This window comes from Brienomyrus brachyistius, chromosome 5 (assembly GCF_023856365.1).
Source record: "Brienomyrus brachyistius isolate T26 chromosome 5, BBRACH_0.4, whole genome shotgun sequence".
NCBI classification, from domain to species: Eukaryota; Metazoa; Chordata; class Actinopteri; order Osteoglossiformes; family Mormyridae; genus Brienomyrus; species Brienomyrus brachyistius.
The window spans coordinates 8,970,428-8,997,167 of NC_064537.1; the positions used below are offsets into that span (position 1 = coordinate 8,970,428).

Below are 26,740 nucleotides of genomic sequence, written 5' to 3' on the forward strand. Positions count from 1 at the left end.
TTTTAATTACTTTTTAGTGAAATAATGAATAGCACTGCTGTGCATGGCACTGTTGCTCACTGGGTAGCACTCACACCTCCAGCTGGGGTACGAATCCCACCCTCACTCCATATGTGCAAAAATTACGTTAGTGATGAATGCCTGGATACCTGGCCCACTTAATATAATTCTGTATTTTTACCTAATATTCCCGGATAATTCATTGACGATTAGAATTTAGGGGAAATAATTAAATTAATCTAATTAAATGAATTCTGTAAACTTTAACTTCACGCATTGATGCTCATTAAATGGTTGGGGTCAGAATATCTCCATCCATCTATCTATCCACTCATCCACCTATCGATGTTACAACTGTTTATTCTGATTAGAGTCACTGAGGTGGCCAGAGCCAAGCCAGTGAGCACAGGGCACAAGATTGGGGTAGACAGACGGATAAATGAATTATTAACATCCTGGATGGCATGCCACTCCATCACAGGGCACACGAAATTAGGGAAACCACTTAGCTTAAGCGCTTGTCTGTGGATTGTCAGGGAAAACCGAAGTGACTGGATGAAGTCCACATGGCATGTTGGATTTATCAACAAAGAAATAGAAGAGGATTATAGAAGTCTGACGGAGATCGTGGTGTAAGAAAAGCTACCAGCAACAAAGCAGCAGGTGGTAGACATTGAAAATCTGAATAATATACAGTAGGTACCATTATTATTATGATAAAACCGTATGATGCATAATCACTGTGTTCATCAACACGTCTCTACCCTCCCACAATCTATACCCCCTCTGAATAGCAGAAGAGTCATCCATTACATGCATCCCTTTCTCTCAGCACTGAAACTTAGTGAGACACCAACACCAAGCTAAATTTGGTATGAGTTTGTAGGTTATTGAGGCTGTTGTGTGACTTAAACCACAAAAGAGAGCAGAGATTCTACCTGTTTGCATTTGCTGGGCATGAAAGCATAGAGAAAATCCATCACAAGTACGAGAAATACACACACACACACACACACATATACGTATATGTTGTTGAACAAAAACAAACGGTACTAATATTACTGGGATTTATACCCCGGCATGGAAACCCTAGTTACTCAGGCAGGCAAGGTTCAAGGTTCAGGGTTACTTAAATGTCACCAGCAGCTTGTCCATGGCCCTGGTGCAAACATATACTACACTTATCATTACAGTAACAGGGCATGCAAGGTGCAAACAGGCAGGAAATAAATGACGCAGAGATAATAAGTAAGTAGTGCTGGGATAATAAATAAAAAGTGCAGAGATGTAAACTATGAAATTTCATTATGAAATTGTGGTTTTAGGCTGTCCTGCCTGCTGCCTGCTGCCATCTATCAAATAGGCAGCCTCCAAAGTGCCTGAAGAAGGCGTGTTTATAAAAAAAGATACAAACAATTTTTTTGCTGATTCAATTTAAAGAAATGAATTTTCTTTCTGTATTTTTGGAAGAAATAAGTCCGAGAACATTTAGTCCTTGTTTACTGAGCACAATTATGAATCGCTATGTATCACATCAAAGGAATCATACATGTCCATTTTCCACCTGCTCCCCTTTGGTGGCTCTTATATGATGTGTAGCAGCTAACAAACAAAAGTAAACAAGAGGTTGTTTCACCTAAAACTAATACGGTACAAGATCCCCACAATCCTGATATCAAGCATTTCAGAAGCAATAAGCTTCCCATATGTCATGCGCCTAAATGATAAAAGGTACCTACTCACATACTTGTGACAGTTCTCACTGCTAGGGGTGTTTATGCGGAGGATACACCTAACGCCAGTGGACAGAATCGGTTCAGCACAAAAGCGCATGAGGACATATACTGCAAATAAACACTGAAGCAGTTTGATCTGGGCTCAGCTGATTAGCTCTAGTGACTCACTGGAGGCAAAAGCACCATCAGAATTCAATATACAAAACTGTAAAATAAATTAAATCTTTTATCAGTTACTGCTTCTTATTAGGGGGCCGCATGGTGGGGCAGTGGTTAGTACTCTCGCCTCACACCTCTGGGACCCGGGTTCGAGTCTTCGCCTGGGTCACATGTGTATGGAGTTTGCATGTTCTCCCCATGTCGTCGTGGGGTTTCCTCCGGGTACTCCGGTTTCCCCCCACAGTCCAAAAACATGCTGAGGCTAATTGGACTTGCTAAATTCAATATACAATTCAATATGTGAGTGACTGGTGTGTGAGTGTGCCCTGCGATGGGCCGGCCCCCCATCCTGGGTTGTTCCCTGCCTCATGCCCATTGCTTCCAGGACAACGACAACAACAACAAATTAATTTTTATATAGCGCATTATCACAACATTACATTGTCTCAAAGCGCTTTACAGTATCCTCACCCAAAGCCCCGAGTGAGTAAGCCATAGGCGACAGTGGCAAGGAAAAACTCCCTAGAAGGAAGAAACCTTGAGAGGGACCAGACTCAAAGGGGGAGCCCATCCTCCAGGGGCCGGCAGGGATAGTCAAATAGAGAGAGGAGAGCAAGGTAGATGATAAGCCAATGCCGAAGCCAAGTCTTCTTCCAATTGCCAGGCAACCAGAGGTAAGGCAGCGGGTCATACATGGAAGATCAGAACGGCGAGCTGGATGCAGGGACGTCACTGGTGGTGGTCGGGTGTGCTGGATATCTTGATAGATTGAGGTCTCCAGGCATCACCCCCCAGGAGGAGTAGGGGAAATAAAACGTACAATTAGGCATAGTAGAGGAGGCTATTGGCAGTGCTAAAAGCTAGGTGAGTACAATATGAAGTGCAATCTGCAAGCTCCGGCAGATATGGCTATGGCAGCATCAGTAGGAGGGAGAGGCAAGTGGGAATGCCGGCATGGGGAGTCCCTGAAATGTCAGCACTCCAGTTCCACAAGAGATTGCAAAGCTAGAGTGACAGTACTGACAATCCAGTTCATCCAAAGCCAATGGCACCGATCCCCACCCAGCTCTACACCTCACACTACAGGTCTGACTGGGAGTGAAGAGTTAGCTAGGGCTAGAACTAGTGTCCCTATACGCTAAACTAAACAGGTGTGTTTTTAGTCTGGACTTGAATATTGAGAGTGAACCTGAAACCCGCACATCCGGTGGAAGACCATTCCACAGCTGACGAGCTTTGTAGGAGAAAGCTCTGCAGCCTGCCGTAGCTCTTTCTACCCTAGGCACTAACAGATATCCCATGGCTTGAGAGCGAAGCAAGCGTGGAGGGTTGTATGTGGTCAGCAGTTCACTAAGGTATTCTGGTGTAAGGCCATTTAGTGCTTTATAAGTTAATAGCAGTATTTTATAGTCAATTCGAGACTTAACTGGCAGCCAATGAAGAGAGGATAAGACCGGTGTAATATGATCAAATTTTTTAGTGTTTGTTAGAACTCTGGCTGCAGCATTCTGTACCATCTGAAGTTTATGCAAGGATCCAGACGGGCAACCCGATAGGAGGGCATTACAGTAATCCAGTCTGGAACTTACGAAGGCATGTATTAGTTTTTCTGCATCATTAAGTGAGAGCATCTTACGAAGCTTGGCTATGTTCCGTAGATGATAAAATGCAGTTCTAGTAATACTTCTTATGTGAGCATCAAAGCATAGATCTGAATCGACAAGAACGCCAAGATTTCTAACTACCATGTTAGGTTGTGTAGGAAGGTTACCAACGTTGAGGTGGTGGAACTTATTTCTAGCAGCCTTGGGACCAATTACCAGAACTTCTATTTTTTCTGTGTTTAACATAAGGAAATTTTTTGCCATCCAGCACTGGATATCTAATAGACAGTCTTCTAACCGAGATAGCAGTGATATATCATCAGGGTTAACAGATATGTACAACTGTGTATCATCTGCATAACAATGAAACCCAATACCATGATTTCTAATAATGTTACCAAGAGGTATAGGGTAAACAGTAACGGGCCCAGGATTGATCCCTGTGGGACACCATATTCAACTTTAGTGGCCTTGGATGATTCATTGTTCACATGGGCATACTGATAGCGTTCAGACAAATATGAGCGGAACCAAGAAAGTGCTGTCCCTGTAATGCCAACTACACCTTCTAACTGGTCCAAGAGGATATTATGGTCCACAGTATCGAACGCTGCAGTTAAATCTAGCAATACCAACAGAGATACACAGCCACGGTCAGAAGCCACAAGTAAATCATTCATTACTTTGACTAGAGCAGTTTCTGTGCTATGGTTTGGTCTAAAGCCAGACTGATATAATTCATTGGCATTAGTTTTTTGTAGGAAAGAGGACAACTGATGAACTACAACCTTTTCCATGATCTTTGAAATGAAAGGAAGATTTGAGATAGGTCTATAGTTTCCTAAAACACTGGGTTCAAGATTTGGTTTCTTTAGGACGGGTCTGATAACAGCCATTTTAAAAGGTTTTGGAACATATCCAAGCCTAAGAGAAGAGTTTAACACATTTAACACGGTAGTGCCAATCTGTGGTGCAATTTCCTTGAAGAATTTTGTAGGAATTGGGTCTACAAGGCTAGTAGAGGATTTACAGGAGAAAATTAAGCTCAAAAGTTCTGAGTGTGTAATAGGAATGAATGATTCAAAGGTCTCATTATTGGTAGGCATAAGACTAGCAGGAGGCAGGCAGCCGTAAGTAGGTAAAGGTGTGCACTGTATAGTCTGTCTAATTGTAGTTATCTTACCATTAAAAAATGTAAGAAAGTCATCACTCTTAAGAGCTTGCGGGATTTGCAAGTTTAATGAGGAATTCTGTGTTATCCTAGCCACGGATTCAAATAGGAATTTAGGATTGGTTTTGTTCATGTCTATTAATCTGGAGAGATACACAGACCGAGCAGTTACTAGTGCTTGTCTGTATTTAGAGAGGCTCTCTTTCCAGGCAGATTTGAAAACTTCCAGTTTAGTTGAGCGCCATTTTCGCTCTAGCTTGCGTGATGCCTGTTTGAGTTCACGTGTATTATCAGAGTACCAGGGGGCAGGTTTGTTATTGCTATGCTTTATACTCCTAAGTGGAGCCACAAGATCTAGAGTGCTGCGAAGGGATTTTTCCATGTTTGAAGTTGCCTGTTCAAGTTCATTTACACACGATGCTTCAGATGTAAGGCTGAAGGACTGTGGAAGTTGTTTCATAAATGTTGTTGTAGTTAGTGCCTTAATAGAATGTCTGATTCTATACTTTGGAGTGGTGGTCAACAGGAGGCTATACTGGATTTCAAATGTTAACAAGTAACAAGGATAGGCTCCGAACCCCCCGCGACCCAGTAGGATAAGCAGTTTGGAAAATGGATGGATGGATGGATGGATGGGTGCTTCTTATTAACGCAACCCTTTTGCTATTCTACACAATACTATGCAGAATTCTTAAGCAGTCAAAGCAGATTACACTATATGGACTAAAGTATTGGGACACACCTCTTAATCATTGAATTTGGGTGTTTCCTTCAGACCCATTGCCACAGGTGTATAAAATCAAGCACTCAGCCATGAATGTCAGGTTTACGAACATCTGTAAAAGAATGGGTCGTTCTGAAGAGCTCAGTGAATTCAAGTATGGCACTGTCATGTGATTCCAACTTTGCAATAAATCAGTTTGTGAAATTTCTTCCCTGCTAGATATTCCACGGTCAAGTGGTATTACTGCAAAGTGGAAGCTTTTAGGGAGAGCAGAAACTCAGCTACAAACTGTTCCAAACTTCCTCTGTCTTTGGTGGTTGCCAGGAGAACGTTACCTGCTTCACTGCATTGTGCCAACTGTACAGTTTGGTGGAGGAGGGATAATGGTATGGGGTTGTTTTTCTGGGGTTGGGCTCGGCACAGCGGCCTTAGTTCCAGTGAAGGGACCTCATAATGCTTCAGCATACCAAGACATTTTAGACAATTCTATGCTTCCAACTATATGAGAACAATTTGGGGGAGGCCATTATCTGTTCCAGCATGACAGTGCCCCACTACACCATGGTCCATAAAGACATGGTTAAGTGAGTGTGGTGTGGAAGAACTTGACTGGCCCGCACAGAGCCCTGACCTCATCCCCATTGAACACCTTTGAGATGAACTAGAATGGAGATTACGAGCCAGGCCTTCGCATCCAGCATCAGTGCCTGACCTCACAAATGTTCTTCTGGATGAATTTACAAAAATTCCCACAGAAACACTCTAAAATCCTGTGGAAAGCTTTCCCAGAAGAGTGGCAACTGTTACAGCTGCAATGGGGGGCAACTCCATATTGATGCCTATGGATTTCGAAAGGGACATCATAAAAGGTCCTGTAGATGTAATGGCCAGGTGTCCCAATACTTTTGTCCATATAGTGTATGTTTATATATGAAGACATGATAGTGAAGACACAACAATAACATTGAGGCAATAATAATAATAAATGCCAATGGTGATGTAAATCGAAGGATTTTGAGAAAATATATTTGTGCTGAGGAAATTTCTTTGCAATAAAGTTATAGCCATGGATTAAATACATATTCAATTTCCTTATTTCACATGAGCATCCGGGCTACCGATTTTCAAGTATTTGATTCAGATTATTTTCAGTGGGCAATCATTACGTTTCTTAACCCCTTTTACGCTTTGCTTTGAAACGTGGCTTCCTATAATATTCGACGGCCATAGCCGCTGTGAATGAACCCTCTGTATAATGATAGCACCCTCCTATGCTGAGCACGCAAAGTGGTCCACAAGAGAGAGGATTGACACAACAGAAATGTCGTTAGCGTCGTTGCGGCAACGTCGCTCCCCACGGCGGAAGAGAGGCGATGACGTAATCGCTAGCAGCCAATCACAGCAGGGAATGGGGAGCACTTCCTTAAGTCACAGAAACAGCCGAGCGCGCTTGGTGAGAGGGAAGTGCAAGACCTGAAAGTGCATAAGAAAGAAAAAATATTTACATATAACAAAGATATAGGATGTACAAAAATTACTAGCGATCGAATGAGATTTATTGCTATCACTCCCAACCAACAAGGCATATATTTTCATTTCTAATAAATATAGTCTAGCTAACTTTCGATAAGAGTGTAGCTAGCGCGACGGATAGCCAGCGAAGTATCGCGCCACACCGCTGCTAGTTTCAGAAAAGGCGTCGTGTCGGGGGGTGAAAACAGCAAAAATAAGTGAGGGGGACACGTGCACCTGGTGAATGGTGCCGCATAACGCCGTTTACACCATCGCTAACCGAATCGGAGGGCTTGCGAAGTGAAATAAAAGTTGCTCCCCCCAGGCCTGTCGGGAGCGACTGACTGTCGTATGTATAGACAACCGGCGTGGGCTGTCTGTCAGAAAGAGGAAAGATGTCGGCTCAGGCGCAAATGCGAGCGATGCTGGACCAGCTAATGGGCACGAGCAGAGACGGTGAGTTCAAGGAAGCGAGAAATTAATAATAGTCAAGCTGATCGAAAGCCACCAGGGGAAATGGCTTAACTGCACTGCTATCTGTGCGGGGAAAGGAAACGCGCCTATTACCGGCCGCTCGATGGCAGTGATCGAGCTCTTCATTCTGCTTTTGAAAGCAGCATTTGATGGCTTTTTCAACTCGCTGCTTACGGTTTGCCTGCGAACGGTTGGGGTTTCATGTTTCTTTGTTAATTGGCAAACGGGCCGGTAAATTGAAACCGAAACCCGATGCGCTTCAGAGTTTCGGATAGGCAATCTTGCTGCTCGCTCCATTGAAAAATAACAGGGAAAAAAATATCTAGCTGTGATGCATAGCGGTGCTTTTAATCTTGCTTGCATGTGCTCATGTAACGAGTCGAAGTAGCTGCATTCAGTTAGGCCATTACCATATTTTACAGCCTTTATCTATTCATGTTATGAAGTAGATCTCCTCAGATACCGCAAAGTTTTACAGTATAACTTCATTTCACACAACGTTAACCATGACATTTATTTTCATTTTCTAGTCATTTATAAATCTGTTATTGTACTTTGACATTCATCGGTAATGTTCAGATGTAAATTTGACATATCTTGCACGGTTGGTCCTGTTTTGCCTTTCCTTGACTTAAATTCTTTTCCCTTAGGAGATAGCATGCGACAGAGGATCAAGTTTACAGATGAGAGAGTGTGTAAAAGTCACCTGCTGGACTCCTGCCCCCACGACATACTGTCAGGCACTGTGAGTTTCTGGCCCTTTTTCACTAATTGGGTTATGGGATGCATTTACATTTTACTTAGATTAGTGGCCGCAGTCATACCAGAGGATCCGCTATCGACGCCTGTATGTATAGCAGAGAATTCATAGCATACCATTGGCTCCGAGGTCATAGATGCATGAAGAGCAGAGGGAAATTGTAATGCTGTTTTCATACGTACTGAGATGCGCCGACGTTACAGCGCATGGACCTGGGGGAGTGTGTTAAGGTTCACGACCTGGCGCTCAGGGCTGACTACGAGATCGCCTCCAAGCAGCAGGAATACTTCTTTGAGCTTGACGTAAGTCCTGTGCCATCGTATGGCTTACGATTGATTGTGTGTGATGGAATCCCATGTCTGTGTTTCTGTGTGTATGTACATGTGTGTGTGTATCTGGCTGTCTATGGATATTGACAGTTCTGTTGAACCCCACCCTCCCCCTCCCACAAAGGCCGCAGAGCACCTGCAGTCCTTCATCGCGGACTGCGACAGGAGGACGGAGCTGGCGAAGAAGCGGCTGGCGGAGACGCAGGAGGAGATCAGCGCGGAGGTGGCCGCCAAGGTGCTCCTCTTCGCCTGCCGCGCTTTTTGCGGGAGAGAGCGGCCGAGGAAATAATGTTAATGACGGCGCCGAGCCGTTTCGGATCTCCGCTGTGTGTCGTCCTGATGCCCTCGTGCGCTTGCAGGCGGAGCGAGTGCACGAGCTGAACGAGGAGATCGGTAAACTGCTGGCCCGGGCAGAGCAGCTGGGAGGCGAGGGCAACGTGGAGGAGGCGCAGCAGGTCCTGGAGAAGGTGGAGAAGACCCGGGCCCTGAAGAGGGAGGCAGAGGTGAGATCCTGGGTTGCTGTGACCCAACGCTGTAGCATTTCATCTCGGTTTCTCCGCATTTTGCAGATGTTAACATTTGAACGAGACCTCCTTCAACACCTGAACTCTGGCTTTTTGTTCCAACACACTTCGTGTGTGTAGTCGTCGTAACTAACTGTCGGAACTGTTTGGAATTTCACCTGGTTTATATATGATAAAGAAATGATGTAACTTGTGCCCATCTAAGGTACAGTTTTTGATGAGAAAATTTGCTACGTTCTGTTCCTGTGCTCTACCATACAGGGTGACTGTTATTTGTTTGTTAGGATATATACAGGAACTCAATGCCGGCTTCCAGTTTCCAGCAGCAGAAACTCAGGGTGTGTGAGGTCTGCTCTGCCTACCTGGGTCTCCATGACAACGACCGCCGTCTGGCTGACCACTTCGGGGGGAAGCTTCACCTGGGCTTCATCGAGATCCGCGAGAAGCTGGAGAGGCTCAGGGTGAGAGTGCCAGTAAAACATCCATGCCATTCGTGCATGCCTGCCTGTAGTGTCCATCTTAATTGATTAACGGTGTGTTCACCATGAATCAATATGCAATCATAGCATGTGGGCTGTGCAGGCTGTAAAGAGATCAGACAAGATTACACTGGATCCCTAGGGGGCTCTGCTCCAACAGTTATATAATCCTTCACCTATCCCATGGAGTGTGTGAATATTTAAACATTTTTATTATGGTGCAATTTTGGTGACGTATATTTCTGTTGGTGTTATTCTTCCCATAGGGATTACGGCTCCCAAAAAGATGCACTTATTTGCTTGACGGATTTCCTTTTGAAAACCTTGTCTTGACAGAAAGTTCGAGAATATTTTTTTAAATTTGTTTTTATATCTATTGAGGTGGGTTGTGGGTCGCTCTATACTAGCGGTGTGGAAGTGAGAATCGATGAGTAAAATGGATAGAAATTCCATTCATAGACATTCTCACGTGGCGTATTCGCACATTCCTTCGTCTGTTTTGTAGTTTCTCCTTGTTTAGGATCAGCCAGGATTGAGAATTCTCTCCCCCTTCCCTTCTTTCCCGAAGAAAGTGGTTGCTGAGAAACAGGAGCGGATGCGAATGAGAAGGAGAGAGGAACGAGATCGGGAAGAGGAGAGAGAGAGGGAGTGGGAGATGGAGAGAGAGCGGGAACGTGAGAGGGAGCGTGAGAGAGAGAGAGACCGAGAAAGGGAGAGGCGGAGGTGAGAATTCAATACTGTTACGGTACTTATTTACTGTAAAGACTTGGTTCTACAGTACGTGGCCAGTCAGGGTACACTTGGATATTTATGACTTGCTGAAGACGATGGTTACTTATAAAGCAATTATCAGTTTTAAATATTTACTGCACAAATTGGTCAAATGTGTATGGAAATCTTAACTAAAACGATGGGATTCTCACTAATCCAATGTACTTAAAATGAGTGGTACTATTTTAGGTGATTCTAGCGAAATGAATTAAAAAAAAAAATACTATATAAAATATCCAAACTCCCCAGTGTTACCTATGCGTATTGATATTAACTTAAGGTGATATTTTATCTTTAAAGGACAATCCAAAACCCATTTATAGTTAGCCTGTTTGCCATGGTCTGGTGTAGCCCACTGGAATGCTATTTGCATAAGAGCACACGATTGGTCCTGTGTGCTTGTGACATTCTGATTGGTGGTTCACCCAATGGGACGCATGCTAACCGTTACCCAAACTCTTAATAGTTGGAGTAACACAGCACAGTAGAAAATTCGTTTTCATCTTTCATAATTCTTTTGATGTAAAACCGTAATTTACTACTTTATATAACTTTGTTTCTTGGTTGTAAGAATGGAACGTCACAAATGCAAGATTATTTCCACTGAAGCTGAAGTTGTGTTATGTAATAATTTATCATTGTCAAAAGGAATTTAACTCACAACCAGGTCGTAGAGGTGTTAGTGACGAATGTTTCGGTCGCCCTGGAATTGCATGATGAACTTTGCAGATACATTCAGATTGATTAAAAGATTATATTCCTGCCTTTGGATTTATGGCACAGTATGACAGAGTATTTGCAGTATTTGCTGCACTGATTTTTGCGTGCGTTGAACACTTTTATGAAATCCTGTGCCATGATTGGTAGCAGCGAATCCTTTGAGTGATTGATTTGTGATTTTACAAACGAGTAGCTCGCAATACTGTGAATATCTCACTTGGAAAAGATCACGGCCAACGAAGGCAAAAGTATACGAGACAAAAGGGGTTTGTTTCTGAAGAAGCTGTTCACGTTGGTCCACGTTCTGCTCATACAGCCTCATAGGTGACTTCAGAGCTGGAGGAGCTCATTTTTCAGATATTTACTGTTTTCATTTCTGAAATTTTACTCCTCATAATCAGTCCCAAAAAAGTTCCGTAGTGAGCATGTTTATTGTTTTAATTCTTTTTGAATTCGTCTGTATTACATCGTTGGTCTGTGTTTTGCAACCTGCTTTAAATGAACCTTTACCCTTTGTGTGTTGTTTTTTTTTCCCATCCCTCCCCAGAACAAGGTCAAGAAGCGGAGATCGATACAGGTAGCTGTGCGACATAATCTTAACGTAGACTTTGTGTTCATTGTATATCTTAGTGTTGAGATATGAAAAGTCCTGCTCTTGCAGGGATGGAGGGAGCTCATCAGCGCATCGCTCCCGGCGCCATCGCTCCTCTCGTTCGCGAGAGGAGGGGGCTGAGAAGGACAGAGAGAGGAGACATAGACATCGGGAGAGACATCGCTCACACTCTCATTCTCACAGGAGCAAGAAGAAAAGGTATTTCTGCTGGCGATTGTAGCTGCCAGTGCTTCAATAGAGAAATGCAAAATGGCCAAGCTTGTCCATTAATTCTGAAGGCTAGAGATGTTTATTCAAACATATTTTTGTGTGTTTTGTTGATTTTTTTTTTTATTCAAGCATAGTACCGAACTGGCAGTTTGGCAGTTACTGTCACTAGGAAAGGGCAATCGGTAGCTGACTTGTATTTACATCTCTCATCATCTTTTAGGTCTTCCAGAGACAGAGAGTCGCACCCCAGCGAGAGGGATCAGCCACAGTCATGGGAGAGAGCCAAAGATGGAGGATTCCGGGCAGGGGAGGGCTGGAGAGATGAAGAGCTGATGGAACGAGGGCAGTCAGTTTCACCTGAGATGGCGAGGGGAAAAGACTGTGCTCAGAGGAAGAGATCTGTGTCTCCGGAGAGAGACAGACACTCCAGCTCTGAAGAGAGAGAATCTGGGGAGATCTAGATGCAGACAGTGTGGACGAGAAGTTGCCAGATGGGGTGTTGTGTTGTACATACGGTATATATATAAATATAACAACAGGGAGGAGGAGTATAAATTTGATGAGAGGATGGGGGACACTGGGAGGTGGAGTTATGTAAGATGCTAGAGCCCAAATGGGGGGTGGGAGTTGGGGGTGGCAGGATGAGACCACACTGGAATTAGGGAGGGAGGGGGTGGTGTAGTGGGTTTGAGAGAGGAACTGATCCAGCTCTGTTAGGATGTGAGATTATCAACAATAAGGCAGGCAACAAAGGATTTTTTTTTTACTGAAAAGATTCTACGCAATGCCTGTTTATTTTTATTTTATCATTGCTGTTGGTTTTTTAAGATTACCTGTTCTGCTGATTCTTTTGACATGGTGACTGTGTATATGCATTTCAAAACATGGATTCCAAACCATTAAACCCCAGCTACAATTTCTCTGATGTGTACCCACACATCCCTTTGACACAGACAAATGCAAGCTTAATATTACATTGTCCGTGTATGTTAAATATGTATGCAGAATAAGGTACGTGTGGTTATGAATGCATTTTTCATTTCAACAAATAGTGACAAGCATTTGCGTAATGGGGAAAAAAACACAAGACTTTGTCCTGGTGCAGTACTTTTCAAGTGTCCGATTTATCTTTCTACAGTCCATACTGATTAAATAAAATTTTGGGTTCCACTAGATGATGGCTGTTTTATTTAATTCATGCTATTGTGCGTGCAAACGGACCACAGAAGTTTGAAAATGCCACATGTTGAAGGGAAAATGTGATGCATACAAATTTCATTTTCAATCAAAAGTTCTGTGCATGCGGTGTGAAAATATTAAGTTATATAAGACGGTAGGTGGTGGGTGTCTGTTCTACTTGACCTACTATACCAATAAAACGCCTGAAATGTATGCTGTCCCCTTGTGGTACAAATCGAGAACGGCATGCGAATATTTTAAATTATGAATTGACAAACGAGTTTTACACAACAGGTTATTTCAGTCAAGGAGAGCTACGCTTACCATAAAAATTAAACGCTCATCCAGTTTTTCCGCGCACCCATATAAAGATGATTGGATTACTATGAGAATGAAATAGCAGTATATTGGCAGACGACAGTTTAATACAGTGTTCATCAACTGTACTCACACGAACAAGACCAGATGAATACCGAGTGATACTTTCGAGACCTACTTCTGCTTTTAAAACATAAGAAGGGACGGGGCAGATCACGACCTACAAGGCATCTCGCAAAGTAGGCGAGTCACCTCAGACAGGGCGACCTGTACCCTTTCAAAAATTCTTCTCGCATAAGCCAGCGAGGACACGGGCGTCACCCCGCGTCGTTATTTTCCTTACTCATCAGTTTAAGGCATACCGGACATGTGGAGTAGGAGAGTACACGGTGCCGGCCATGTAGAAAACCATTCAGGGTGGGAGAGGCGCAATATTTCTATGCGATTGGTTTGTCTACTTAATTTTCAGTTGACACTAACATTTGAATGTAGTACATTCACCATTCTAATAAATTGTTATTATTGTATTAAACGCGACGGGGAAATGACAAAATTTATCATTTAAACACATTCAGAGCCCGCAAAGGCTTCTGGGCTTGCGGTGGGCGTGGAATGGAGATGGACTCAATTGGTGGCGATGTAGTTTTATGCAAATTTATAGTATTCATTTTGTTCTTGATGATATAAATAAGTTAAAGTATGGTTGTAAATGCGTTTTAGGTAACAGATAAAACAGTATGTTGGGACCAGTCTTTAAGGCAAAGTGAGAGCAGCTTAATATCTTTTGTTTTAATATTTTACGTGGTTATATGAAGTTTGGTCCATTACGACCGCCATCGCCGTCACTCCCTCCCTTTTTCGCGTCACAAGCTTTTCAGTCTGGTTAGAAAGGAGATGGCGGATCTGTCTTTGGACGAATTGATTCGCCGACGCGGATTAAACTCTAAATGGACCGACAGCAGGTATAAAATCTATATTGGTGTTTTTAGTTTGTGTACTAAACTTGAATATACGGTAGATAAAATTAAGTAAATTGGTTTGTTGGCTCTCTTAAAGAAAAGAATGGACTGGTTTAGTTTCCAACGCACGTAACACGGTAGGACAGGCCTACATTTCGCTTTCCTATTGGCCAATCTACGGATTCCGCTGATAAAACGCGTTTGTGATTGGTCACTATGGTAGTGGTTTACAGGCTCTCCTGTTCTATTTCGTCTATATTTTGGCAGTCCTTAAAAGCATTAATAAACTCCATCTGAAACAAACAACGTCTTATTAGATACCTTTAATCCGTCGTGGTATCAGACTACAGATACATGTAAGATTATAAACTGACTCGTTCTTCTATTCTTAATTTTTATATGTTTAGAATTACAACCGTGTTTGCTATCTGTTAGGATTGCAGCGCTGTATTTTGCTCGTTTGGTGTAACTTTTAAGATGTTTGCGAAACTATACGAATGTGGAATGTGGTTAAATTAATTTGTTTGAGATAACATTGTGTACATATGAGCCAGACGTATGTATTTGGGTGTAAGGATTCCATGTTGGCCTTAATACAATGTGTTCGTCCCAATCTTAAAATTTTCTTCCTAAACACGGGACGTTAGCCAGTAACATTTTGGGTTATCATTTTATACCAGACTTGGTATCAAAATACTCAGCATACATATGCACCAATTTAATAAAACTGCGAAAGAATTCTAATGTTCTTTATTTGCACGATGTGCATTGTGTGTGTTAATTAGCATATTTGTGGACGCTCTCGAGGTCTTTCTCGGACTGTTGACTAGCATGTGGACACCGTTGAATTCGTTTTCAGATACTGGGCATTAGTATTTGTCGTTAATGTAGTCTATATATAAGACGTATATGTACCGGAATTCATACCCAAGACTATACAAAACCCCGTTTTAAATGGCACTGATCTACCCTGAACCTAAAATCGTGATGTTTCTCACCAGGCCTGCATTTCGGCGGGGTGGCGGCACCGTCGGCAGGACGTTTGATGCCAGACAGAAAATTGGAGTCGCCGATATCAGACAGAGGATTGGTGGAATTAGAGGTAATCTGCTAACCCCGACACAAGTTTTGGGTATTTGTTTAGCATTTTTAAAGAAATTGTTAATTGGTTTCTTTTTGGCACTACAGAAAAGACTACGACAAATCATTGTATTTTGTTACATGGCTAGTATTCCCCATCTCGTCAAAGATTTTGTCTGCTTTTCCTAAAGTGTGGCTTTCTTTTGTTGCGTAAAGCTTGTGGCTTTGCAGCTGTGATAGGTACAGTAGTGGGTGGGCTTTGCTTTGCTGGGTGGGTAAGCTTTGCATAAGAACAGTACCTGCTCCACACTTCTCCAGGAACGTTGTTTGTGACCACCTTGCCGGAATATTCTTACTGCCCCAGTAAAATTTCACGTTTAACAACAAAGTAGTTTATCTGGCAGTGCATTAATTTAGACTGATAATATCGAGAATATAATGGATGTTTTCTCTACTCTGGAGTGTAGTGATATAAGAGGAAGATGTAGAGGTATAAGCACAAGTAGAAGCAAAGCGCGTGCATTCTGTGCGTCTGTGCACGCGCATGCATGCAGCCGCGCATGCGTCTGTGCGCAAAACAGAGTTCAGTTTTAGAATTGAGGGACAGTAACAAATCATGACGAAAGATTTGTTTTTATATGCATTTTTGCTTTTGCCGGTAGTTGCTTCAGTAGGAATATGGCCGTGGTGATAGTAAGTTAAGCAAGGGAAACAACATACTATAGCTCATTTCATATGTAGCAGGCTTTAAAAAAAAAAAAATCATGTGAGTAATGGGGGGTGGGGGCCTGTGACCCAGTGGTGCTTATGTCCTGTAATGCGACTGGCCAATTGTAATGTCTGGCTCTTTTTTTTTCCCCAGGCATGTCATATAGGTATTACTCTGATCTCACCCCCTGCCATGTTTGTCTTCCTGTCTCTCTCTAACCTTCCTGCTAAAAGATGCCCGCGAGAAGCTGGTCCAGAAGGACGCCCGCTTCCGCATCAGAGGGAGGGGGGCAGGAGGGGCCGTGCAGGATGCCAGGCAGATGATCAACTCTCGCAAGCAGCTGCAGCAGTCGCAGAGCGTAGCGCCGCTGCACTCGCAGTCGGCGCAGTCGCACGGCAACAGCATTGGCGCCAACTCGCATGCCACCCTCTCAGGCCTCGCTTCCCCGCAGGGGTTAACCAATAGGGTGCTAGGGTTGGAGCAGGGGGCAGGACCTAAGAAGGTGGTGGATGCACGGGATAGGCTCAGCCTGAAGAGGAGTGTAGCTGTAGCCTTGCCAACGGTTGGGTCTCCTTTACCTATCAAAATTACAAAGACCATCCAGGTAAGACAGCAGTAGTTATGGTTTCAGGAAAATACCGGTGCAGCAGTGTAATGACAAAATAGCAAAAATGCTTAAATGATTTATATGCCATCGATCTCAAATTATAATAATTTTCTTCCTTCCATGAAACTCTTGTGATTAATGTGCTGTCCATAGCAGCAAGCAGGAGTTCAGTGTAATTGTGTGCCGAGTCCCGAATTCTGTCTAAATGCCGCTACCCTCTCTGTCTGCCAGCAAAAGCCGGTGGGCATGACTAGCGGGGTCCGCATCAACATACCGAACCGGAACACCGAGGTGATACCAAAACCCCTTTTTTGGCACTATTTTGATTAAATGGCCAGTGCACAGTCTGTCATGTGGTGATTGTAATAATTATCATAGTTACAGTTATAACATTTTCGTCTAATAAAAATTCTAATTGTTACGACCTGGGCACGAGCTCTCCCCTAAACATGTGACTGGGGTACAGCTCTTATTGGACGATTGCTGCTCTGAGCTGACAGCCTCGGTTAATATTTTTTTTTACCTTGTTCAGTCTCCCTCGAGTGAGGATGACCTCATCCCCAGCAAGCACAGTTTCCTTCACACAAAGGTGAGTCGTGATTCATGTCATTGATGATGTGCGTTGTCTGTAAATCACATTCGTGTGCCACACATCAGTGCACTGTACTATCTCCGGGCACATTGCTTTGGCCAAAGTGCTTTGGTTAACAGATTGCAGTGTTGGTGATCCTCCCCCCTCCAACACACACACACACACACACCTTTTGAATGTCCTTCATGCAAAACTGCTTTATCTGTTAAACACGTTTTATTGTATTGTCATTTTTTTAACTCCCTTAAACCAAGATACCTTGTTACTAATCCTTTAAGAGTGAAGTTAAGCTAGAGACTTAAAAGCTAATCTTAAGTATCTTTAGATTTTTTTTAACTGTTTGTAATATTTCATTGTTTGTGGCTTCATAATATAATATAGCCAGACCTCTTACCTTCTTTGCCCCCCCCCCAGCCTGGAGCCATTAGTACTCCCTTCTCCCTGTCCACCCCCATCACCAAGGTTGTCCAGAATGACACCTACACTGCGCCGGCCTCACCCGCCACACCCCCCAGAGCCGCTCCTGCCCAGCAGGGCACACGCACGGCCCCCGCTGCCGTGCAGCCCGTGTCGCGCACTCTCGTCACTGGCCAGGGTCAGCAGGGGGCCGCCAGTGGGGGCTCCGCTGCACCGCCGGCTGCTGCGCAAGTAGGTGATGCGTTTTGAGTGCGTTTTGTCGATGTGCATAAATGCTGCTGGTGTTAGTCGCTGTTTGTGGGCTTAAATTCGGACGGTTGTTTACAGTATGCAAGAGTTTGGGCATCATTGGTCAAATTTCCTTGTTTTGTGTGTATCATTTCTAGCCGTACTTTGACGTGCATGTGTACCTTTGTCTTGTAAAAACAGAAGGATATTATCCTTGAGGAGTTATAAAGTGACATTTTGCTGGCCTGTTTTTGCTTTCTGAATGTTGCGTAGGGTGCTCGTTAAATCTGCCTGTAGTCCTCAAGCCGAAAGCTCACCCGTCGTGCTAAAGGCGTCTCTGATGTCGTTTTCTCTTGGCTTCCCTCCACGCAGCCTGCGTTCAGTCCTTTAGAAGGGACCAAGATGACGGTGAACAACCTGCACCCCCGTGTTACGGAGGAGGACATTGTGGTAGGATTGCCTTTCCCTCTGTCTGCCTGTATGTGGGGACGCCCACCTCGCGCTTTAGCCCAATCGTTGCATAACGCCAGTGTTGCTGGGTACAGTAGCCCATGTGGCAGCGTGGCCTGTGAGCGCGCATATTCATCCCCGGCACACCTGTACAGGAGCTGTTCTGCGTCTGCGGTGCCCTGAAGCGAGCCCGGCTCCTCAAGGTTGGCGTTGCTGAAGTGGTGTTTGTGCGCAAGGACGACGCCATTAATGCCTACAGGAAATACAACAACCGCTGCCTGGATGGTGAGGCGCTGTAGGCGGGGTCCGCTGCGGCCATTTTGATTGGTTGTTTTCAGGGTGATGTCAGATGGTACCCCTACAGACTGCTCGTTCCCTCCTGCATTACTGTATTTTGGGTAGTGCAACTTTAACATAGTTGCTCAAGCCTGTCTAATGTTGTACCGTCTCACTGTACTACTGTCAGGTATTTACAGTATTATATAGAAGAAATAGATTTTCACGGTTCCCTGTTACTGCCAGTTTGTCTTTATTATCTCGAATGTTTGGTTTGGTGTTTCTTATGGACTTGCACTGTTTTCATTCCACTGAAGCCGCATTGATTGGATAATTTGTACATTTTATGTAATTTGTCTCTTCAGGCCAGCCAATGAGGTGCAATCTACATATACAGGGAAACGTGATCACCTCAGACCAGCCAATTCTGCTGTGAGTCTCCCTCCATCTTCCTCTGTTAGTGTGAGGTCCTGCTAGAATTCTTTGCTGAACATCGAGAGCAAGGCAGGCGGCATAAGTGTTAAGGGTCCGGGTGCCTGACGTAAAGGCTGCAGGATTAGATCCCAGGGACGTTAACGCTGTGTTGTTAAAGCTGTTCAGGATGAATTGCTATGGGGGGGAAAAAAAAAACATATGTCTCATGTACTTGGTAGGAATGTTTTTGTTTCCAGAACTGCTTCAAAGGGCAGGCGGGTTGTGCTCCAAGATGCCTCTGTGCATAATGCTGATGACCTTTTCGCCTTCCTGCTAACTGGCTTTCTGGCTGATTTTCAGCCACAGACCAGATGCTTTTTTTTGTCTAGAGTTCACAGAGAATAATGTGATAGACACTGTAGTTTGTGGAAATCCCAGGAGGGTGACTGTGAGGGTGAGCGCCGCATTCAAAACCAAGATCAAACGGTCTCCGCTGTTCTAATGCTTAGTCAAACAATAACTGAATTCCTTGACACTGTTCAGATGCAGGCTCATGATTTTGAGAAGCTGCTTGCCTTAAGAAACAGGTGTCACCCCCAGTGCAATTTTAGCCCCCTACCCTACATGTCTAGCCTTTTTTGTGATTCTGTGGTGATGTGCTAAACACAGTTCACATTTATTTATTTATGTCTCTCTCTCTCTCTCTGTCTCTCTCTCTCTCTCTCTCTCTGTCTCTCTCCTAGGAGACTAAGCGATACTCCAGGAGGAGGTGGCCGGAAGGAAGGAGCTCGCGCCTCCCTCTCTCGCTCGGGCCGTAGCAACTCCTCTCAGCCCACACCGGAGGTGGATCCCCAAACCATCTTAAAGGCACTTTTCAAATCCTCGCCTCAGGTGGCCCCATCCAGCGATGCCACTGGCGCGCAGTCCGCCGCCTACCGCGTCAAGATCTGACGGAATCCATGGCTTCCAATGCAAGACAGACACGCACGCACACATATACATACACAAACAGACCAATGAACATGCATGCATCATGTGACACTCGTGTGACCGTCCATCACAGAATGGAAAAGGAAAAATCTCCGGTCTACATACTTTGTACATGTGCACTGCCTCACACACACTAAGCACAAAGATACTAATGCATACATACCCACTGAACAAATAAGGGTGTGACAAGAGAACAGTTTCTACTATTCTGCAAGGTTCAACTTACCTTTTTGAATGTAAGTTGCTTTGAATAAAAGCCAAATGTAATGCAGAACACGACCCCCTGATACAACACATCCATTCAAAAATGTAGGACTGGGTGACTTTAGACTTTGTACAACTCTTCATCAGAAAGAGTATCTCTGTAAGGTTTGTGTTTTTTTTTTTTCTCGTTTTGTTTTTTTAAGAAATGCTGCAGACATGGCTGAGGGATATTCTAAATGGAAATGTACGGTATTACTGAAATTTTTTTGAAACCACAAAACAACTATTTGAAAATGGCTGATGACACAATTTGCAGTCATATGCTTATTCCCCATGTTAGGTTCACTTGAGCGCGTTCCAAGTTGTTCATATTGAACATCCACCTCTTCCAAACCATACTACAACTCCAACCACACATCAGGGACTTGATGAATAAAATCTAACGGTAAAAACTTATTTTTGTTTCTGATGCTATGAGTGTACTCTGATCATTTTTTTTATCTACACAAATATTAATTTGTACAAGTCTCTCAATGCCCGTAAATACAATTCCTACCGTTGATGCAGAAATGATCCATCGTTCTCTGCCCCATTCTCTTCCATCGCTGTTAGTCGTCTGTTGTCTCTTCAGTGCCTCCTGCTGTGTCTCCAGGTTCGCAGGAGGGCTAACTGTTGCAGAGAAGCCATTTAGCTTTAGCATCATGGGGGGGGGGGACCTCTCAGCAGCCTGGCAGTTATTTTTCAGTTTCAAATTTCCACAGGTAAATTGTTTTTTTTTTTCTCTTTTGTTCCCTTTTGGTTACCGCTCTTACCCTCCATATGCTTAATTAGTCCCTGAGCTGTTCTGTCCTTGTCATTCATGCTGATGTGGTGCAGTCTGTACTGGTGAACCCATAATAAATATGTTGTAGATTTTCTTTTATTGTGCTGGTAGTTTTCATTCTTATCCTTAACTCCTGGATGCATCTCCTCCTCCATACTGGTTCAAATTCCAGGCAGAACCCCTCTTGTTATGCTTGGTTTTCTCTGGTTCTTGTTAAGGTCGTCTTGTTCTCTGTGCATCTAACAGGTGTATCTATATGTGCCTCCTTGTTTTTGGTATGACTTTGCGATAGAATGATCGCTTAGCAGGTAAACACTGTTCTGAAATGTGTGCCACCCGGCAAGTGCTTTTATCATTTAATGCGGGGCGATGCACAGACGTTTGTGCGAAAACACCCATGTATTCAGTGATTTGGAATTTAGATTCGTGAAATATGGTGCCGCGGTGGACTCCTAATTAGCGTGTGCTGTAAACACGTGCGTTGCAGGGCGCCTGCAGTTATGTCCCAATTCAGGGGCTGTATCCTTCGAAGGACGTGGATTGCGTAGCTTTTGTAGGCCGCGTCCTAAAAATCTGCGCGATGAATTTTGGGATAGGTTGGTTGATGAAGGATCCATCGAGTGGATTCTTTGCTGTTTGGAAAATGAAGGATGTGTTTCTAGGCCACGTTCGAAGAGCCTTCGAAATGGGACCTTGTGAACCTTGTTGTGCCACTGTGATGCATTTAGAAAGCTATGGTCCCTGAAATGGGATATGACGTTAGTTTTCTGTGGTTTTCTTTAGGTATTTTATTTTCTGTCCCTCTGACAGGTGTACAGTCGTGAAAAATAAAGTATACCCTTATTCAATTCAAAGGTTTTAAGTTTCAGGACATAAAAAAGATCATCTGGTACTCAGCAGATCTTAAAATACTACCTCAGATGAACAACACCACGTGACATATTACACTGTCATTATTTAACAAAGTCTAAGACAAAATGCTACTGCTAATCAGATGCACTTGATTAACTGATCATCAGCAAGTATGACCACATCTGTACAGGCAGACGTTTTGGCAGTTTGCCAGTCTGGAGCATTCTTGGTGTGTGTTAACACAATACCAAGAAGGAAAGACATCGGCAATGGTCTCGGAGAAGCAGTTGTTGCTGGGAAGGGTTATAAGGTAACTTCCAAACAAATTGTAGTCCATCATTCTTCAGGGAGAAAGATTATTCACAAAAGGAAAACATTCCAGACAGCCGCCAGTCTGCTTGGCAGTGGATGTGCAAGCAAATTCACCCTGGCAGACTGAAGAGAAATTGCAAAAAAACCCAAGAACTACATGTAGAACTACAGCCTTCAGCTAACACACTGAATGTTGAAGATTGAACAAATATGGCTTCTTCGGAAGAAAGTCAGGAGGAAGCCTCTGTATGGCAGCACAACCTCGGTTTGCAAAGTTGTGTCTGAACAAACCACAAGACTTCTGGAACTTTGTCCTTTGTACAGAGAAGACCAAAGTGGAGATGTTTGTCTATAATTCATAGTGCTACATGGTGGTGGAGGGATGATGATTTGGGCTTGTTTTGTACCTGGGCACCTTGCAGTGATTGTGTTGACCATGAACTCCACTGTATACCAAAGTATTACAGAGTCTAATGTGAGGCCATCTGTCTGGCAGGTAAAGTTTGGCCGAATTTGGGTCATGCAACAGGACAATGAGTCCAAGCACACCAGCAAATCTACAATAGAATGACTGAGTAAGAAAAGAATCAGGGTGTACCAATGGCCCAGTTGAAGTCCAGACCTCAGTTCAATTGAAATGCTGTGCATAAATGAATGCCCGCAACCTCAATGAACTGAAGCAACTTTGTACTGAAGAGTGGGCCAAAATTCCTCCACAACAATGTCAGAGACTGATGAAGTCATACAGAAAACGATTACTTTAAGTTATTGCTGCCAAAGGTGGTTCTACAAGCTATTGAATCACTTAGGGGTATACTTAGGTTTTCACACATGGCTTCTCCATTTTGACTCCGTTTTTTGTTAAATAAATAATGACACAGTGGAATTTCTTGTGTGTTGTTTTACACCTTAAGTTAGATGTAAAAATTTTTAGAAGCTGGTAAAGACCAGGTGCGTTTTAATTAGGCCTACATCCTGATATGTAAAACCACGGAACTGAAAGAGGATGTACTTTTTGTATGGCATTTTACAATTAAAAAAAACTTTAATTAGGTAAACAGAAATGGGGGCAGCGTGTGGCTCTGTGGGCTAAGCCAGTGTGCCTGTAATCAGAAGGTCACAGGTTCAAACCCAGCCTCTACATAGCTGTGGCCCTTAACCCCCAGCTCCCTGGGTGCCCCAACAGGTGGCTGCCCTTCGCAGACAGCTTACTCTGCAAAGAGCAAGTTGAGGGAGGCATAAAGAGAATTTCCCCACAGGGATCAATGAAGTATCAATTATCTTTCTTAGAAAAGTGTTCTGAAATGAGGAATTCAATGTGCCACACAACCTTAAATACATCTAGCCATATCCAGGGCTGGACTACAATTAAAAACCAGCCGTGGGCCTTTTTCTGGCCCACAAACTCATCGACCCACCAGGAAAATCCCAGGTACGCCAGATGGAGAGTCCAACCCCACTCATATCAGTGGGAATCATTCTTATGTGAGTTTATGGGTAGTGTGAGAATTTGATGGCTACTCATTTTAAAACCCAGAAAAATTAACACAGATTATAACAAAATTTTAACTTTATATTTACAAGGTTAGATTTAATGATTTAAGTACATTTCAAATTCAAATACTTGATTATTTTTATTATTTAAAATGGGACAATGCACGGACTACACTTCCCAGCGTTTATACATAGACACGCGTATATTCAGTCATTTAGAAGTTAATAATTTGGTCAAACATGGCGCTGCGATGGGCCCCAAATTAACGTGCGCTATAAACACGTGGTTTGCTGTGCGCCTATGAGTGCTTTAAGTCGAAATACTGGACTGGAAGACTCTGCTTTTGCGCGGTTGAGGGAAAGCTCGAGTATCTAGGGTGTCCCAATATTTATATGGCGAATGCGTGAGGACTGGACCGAGCTCTCTTCGACCCTAAACAGAAATCCGCTGTCGTCTCTGGCTTTGGCAAAGGGAATTACCCAGAAGTCTTCTGTCTTCAAGCCACCGACCTATCAGTGTATCCAGAGGACCTGGCCGGAAGAAAAATGAAATAAAAGAAAATGGCGGATAATACTCTGAAATGTAAGATATTTAACGCATTTTCTTGTTTCCGGTAAAAAAAAATAATGTCGCGTTAATGTAAAGCAACTCCCATTCCCATATTAATGCAGCGATTGAATTGAATGCGACTGACGTCCGCCAGTATTTGGGTTTGTGTGTCATATACAGTTGCGGGCTAGCAGTGTGAGTGTCCCAAGCCGTTAGTGGCACCAGTGGCAAGGGCGCGTGTGTGTCCCTAAGCATTGGAAAACGCCCTAGCTGGCCGGTCCACTTCGCGTTCTTGTATTTCGGAAAAATTGCGTTTGGAGCCGTGGGATTCGGTTTTAAGAAATACGGTTCACGTTAAATAAGACCAAAACTAAATAAAAACTGCCTCAAAAAATACTACCCAATTTTAAAGTAATTAAACTGAGCGCATCATTACTAAGGTCTCTGTAGAATACAGCTAATCACATTTACTTTACATCTGATTCAGTGTTCGTGGTCTTGTGTACATGCACAAACCCTGTCAAGTCGGGATAAACGTAATATTTGTAAACAACTTTTGATTCCTTTATTTTCTATGCTGTGTTTTAATTAAGAAAGTGAACTGTGTCCAAACAGCATTTTAAGTGGTTTTTACGCATTCAAGCGCTTTACAGTGGCTGCAGTAAATTTGATGAACCGAAATTCGGTTGGTACTAGTAATTAACGTAAAAAAAGTTTCTGTTTTCAACACAACCATCACTTGTGTTCAGTCCCTGTTTATGAATTACAGTGGCCTCATGCATTTGCTGGACCAGAGTAGAGTGGAGTTTGTGTCCATCGATAAAACAACCAGGGATGTGCTGGTTAGTGGTAGAAACGTGGTAGAAATTATAAAACAAATATTCAGCTTGCAGTCGCCATAACGGTCACTTGATGCCTAAATCCATCTGAAATGTGTGTAATTTCTCAGGCATATTTTGAATGAAAGATAAAAACCTAGTGACCTATAGTAAGTTAAGTGGATTATTCATAAAAAGGATCACAATATAAACTAAATCTTAACACTTTTATAAAATGTAAATGTATATTTGGACATCTTCATTGGGGTCATTGTGATTTTTAAGTGGTTCATTTTGTTTTTCGAACCTCACACAGGGACAGATGAACAGACGCTGCAACTGATCCAGCTGCGGATAGAAAACGAGCATCTTTTCACAGGGCACCGGAATGCGTCTGTGAACGGATTTGAGTAATGCTGCATAACATGCCTTCCTGTATTTTAACTGAACCATGAGTTGGGCAGGAAGTGATCCTTTACCAACAAATATTAGTGTGTCCTTTACTGCTGTGACAGTGTCAGGTGTCACCTGCGTGTAAACCTACGTCGTACAAATATGTGCATTTTCAATGTCTACGCAGTGAAATAATCAAGAAAATGGACTTGGAAGGGAAGATGACCGCCAAACAAGCTGCCAAAAAATGGGAAAACCTAAAGAAAAAGTACAAGGTATATTATCAGTTTCTAAAACCTTGCGATCCTTTAAATCAGAGCTAGATAAGACTTTACGCTATTAGTTGAATTCAAGTGAGCTCGTTTGTAAACTTACGTTATTTTTTTATTGGAGGCAGCAGGTGGCGCTGTTGCATTATAGTTCCAGGGTATTGGTATTTGGATCCTGTATGCAGTGTGTGGGGAGGTTGTATGTTGACTTGAGGGTCCGTGCCATGTGTTGGACTGGCATCTGGGGTTCCTGGGACAGCTCCCATTTGTTTTTGTTATATATGAATATTATTTTTTTTTGTTACTGTCAGGACCTGATGGCAGCCATGGCAGATCAGTGGCCGTTCTTCTCTGCCATGCATGCCGCTGTCTGCCAGAAGCCCGCCACACAACCTTTACATGTAATCGCCTCGTGCACCAGCACGGAGCAGGCCACGTTGCCCATGGCGACCTCCGACACAGACGACACGAAGGATCCCGGCGAATTCAGCGCGTGGACCTCCGCCACAACCACGGACAGCTGCGTGGCTGATGACAGCGTGGCGCAGAGCGAGCTGTCGTTCGCCGGTTCCATTGGGCAGAAGCGGAAGAGGAGCAGCCTGTTGGACTACCTGAAGAAAGAGTCCGAGCGGGAAGAAAAGCGGTTCAAAGATGCGGAAGCCAGAGAAGCAGCCAGACATGAAGAGAACCAGAGGCAGATGAGCAGATTGCTTTCTGCCTTTGAAAGAATGGTGGAAAAGATGTAGATTACACACTACACTACAGTACCAATATTGTTTTTACTTGTTTCCCAGCAGTGTGTTAAAATATCAGTCCTAAAATAGTTGCGTATTGATTGTTTGTAAACAAAGACAAAGAAATAGGTAAACCTTTGTTTAAGCCTAGATCCTCAGTTGAAACTGTGGGGTTTGTAAAAAAAATTGTTAGGTCTACATATAAAAATGGCGGCAAGCCTTATAACTGGTGACAGGACACTGGTCTTGTAGGACACAAACTAGCACGAGTAGTAGGGCTGAGTGG

General features: G+C 43.5%; 4 protein-coding genes and 1 non-coding gene across 6 annotated transcripts; 3 read left to right on the forward strand and 2 right to left on the reverse strand.

Annotated features, from left to right (window-relative positions):
- Window positions 1-1,236: 1,236 nt before the first annotated feature.
- LOC125742326 (uncharacterized) lies at window positions 1,237-7,162 on the reverse strand. Its single transcript, XM_049014232.1, has 2 exons — window positions 7,144-7,162; window positions 1,237-3,939 (listed from the first exon to the last, which is right to left on the reverse strand). Exons 1-2 carry the CDS (start codon window positions 7,160-7,162, stop codon window positions 3,002-3,004), a joined length of 957 nt encoding a protein of 318 aa, XP_048870189.1. The 3' UTR covers window positions 1,237-3,001.
- Window positions 6,823-12,959, forward strand: LOC125742526 (putative RNA-binding protein Luc7-like 1). Its single transcript, XM_049014621.1, has 10 exons — window positions 6,823-7,362; window positions 8,031-8,125; window positions 8,344-8,442; window positions 8,594-8,704; window positions 8,829-8,972; window positions 9,278-9,454; window positions 10,041-10,195; window positions 11,511-11,540; window positions 11,625-11,774; window positions 12,007-12,959. The coding sequence occupies exons 1-10, from the start codon at window positions 7,302-7,304 to the stop codon at window positions 12,245-12,247; spliced, it is 1,263 nt and encodes a 420-aa protein (XP_048870578.1). The 5' UTR covers window positions 6,823-7,301; the 3' UTR covers window positions 12,248-12,959.
- A 529-nt stretch (window positions 12,960-13,488) lies between these two features.
- LOC125743198 (U12 minor spliceosomal RNA) lies at window positions 13,489-13,643 on the reverse strand. Its single transcript, XR_007398309.1, has one exon. It is a non-coding gene; the product is annotated as a U12 minor spliceosomal RNA (small nuclear RNA).
- A 346-nt stretch (window positions 13,644-13,989) lies between these two features.
- Window positions 13,990-21,126, forward strand: LOC125742521 (polymerase delta-interacting protein 3-like). Of its 2 annotated transcripts, none has more exons than XM_049014607.1 (10): window positions 13,990-14,245; window positions 15,244-15,344; window positions 16,265-16,635; window positions 16,870-16,929; window positions 17,171-17,227; window positions 17,645-17,878; window positions 18,248-18,325; window positions 18,481-18,610; window positions 18,967-19,033; window positions 19,759-21,126. In XM_049014607.1, the coding sequence occupies exons 1-10, from the start codon at window positions 14,178-14,180 to the stop codon at window positions 19,964-19,966; spliced, it is 1,374 nt and encodes a 457-aa protein (XP_048870564.1). In that variant the 5' UTR covers window positions 13,990-14,177; the 3' UTR covers window positions 19,967-21,126. The 2 variants fall into 2 exon arrangements, with proteins under 2 accessions (XP_048870564.1, XP_048870565.1); XM_049014608.1 differs by lacking the exon at window positions 13,990-14,245 and adding an exon at window positions 14,311-14,598.
- A 2,786-nt stretch (window positions 21,127-23,912) lies between these two features.
- LOC125742540 (uncharacterized) lies at window positions 23,913-26,685 on the forward strand. The gene is made up of 4 exons (XM_049014644.1): window positions 23,913-24,273; window positions 25,375-25,468; window positions 25,639-25,726; window positions 26,032-26,685. The coding sequence occupies exons 1-4, from the start codon at window positions 24,252-24,254 to the stop codon at window positions 26,464-26,466; spliced, it is 639 nt and encodes a 212-aa protein (XP_048870601.1). The 5' UTR covers window positions 23,913-24,251; the 3' UTR covers window positions 26,467-26,685.
- The last annotated feature ends 55 nt before the right edge of the window (window positions 26,686-26,740 follow it).

Excerpts from the sequence above, each read along its gene's own strand:
- LOC125742526 (XM_049014621.1), top strand. The coding sequence starts at position 7,302 with ATGTCGGCTCAGGCGCAAATGCGAGCGATGCTGGACCAGCTAATGGGC. Across the intron at positions 8,705-8,828 it reads GCGCGGAGGTGGCCGCCAAG|GCGGAGCGAGTGCACGAGCT; the intron begins GTGCTCCTCTTC and ends GTGCGCTTGCAG. Across the intron at positions 9,455-10,040 it reads AGAAGCTGGAGAGGCTCAGG|AAAGTGGTTGCTGAGAAACA; the intron begins GTGAGAGTGCCA and ends TCTTTCCCGAAG.
- LOC125742521 (XM_049014607.1), top strand. The coding sequence starts at position 14,178 with ATGGCGGATCTGTCTTTGGACGAATTGATTCGCCGACGCGGATTAAAC. Across the intron at positions 14,246-15,243 it reads TCTAAATGGACCGACAGCAG|GCCTGCATTTCGGCGGGGTG; the intron begins GTATAAAATCTA and ends GTTTCTCACCAG. Across the intron at positions 18,326-18,480 it reads TTACGGAGGAGGACATTGTG|GAGCTGTTCTGCGTCTGCGG; the intron begins GTAGGATTGCCT and ends ACACCTGTACAG.
- LOC125742540 (XM_049014644.1), top strand. The coding sequence starts at position 24,252 with ATGGCGGATAATACTCTGAAAT. Across the intron at positions 25,469-25,638 it reads GCGTCTGTGAACGGATTTGA|TGAAATAATCAAGAAAATGG; the intron begins GTAATGCTGCAT and ends ATGTCTACGCAG. Across the intron at positions 25,727-26,031 it reads ACCTAAAGAAAAAGTACAAG|GACCTGATGGCAGCCATGGC; the intron begins GTATATTATCAG and ends TGTTACTGTCAG.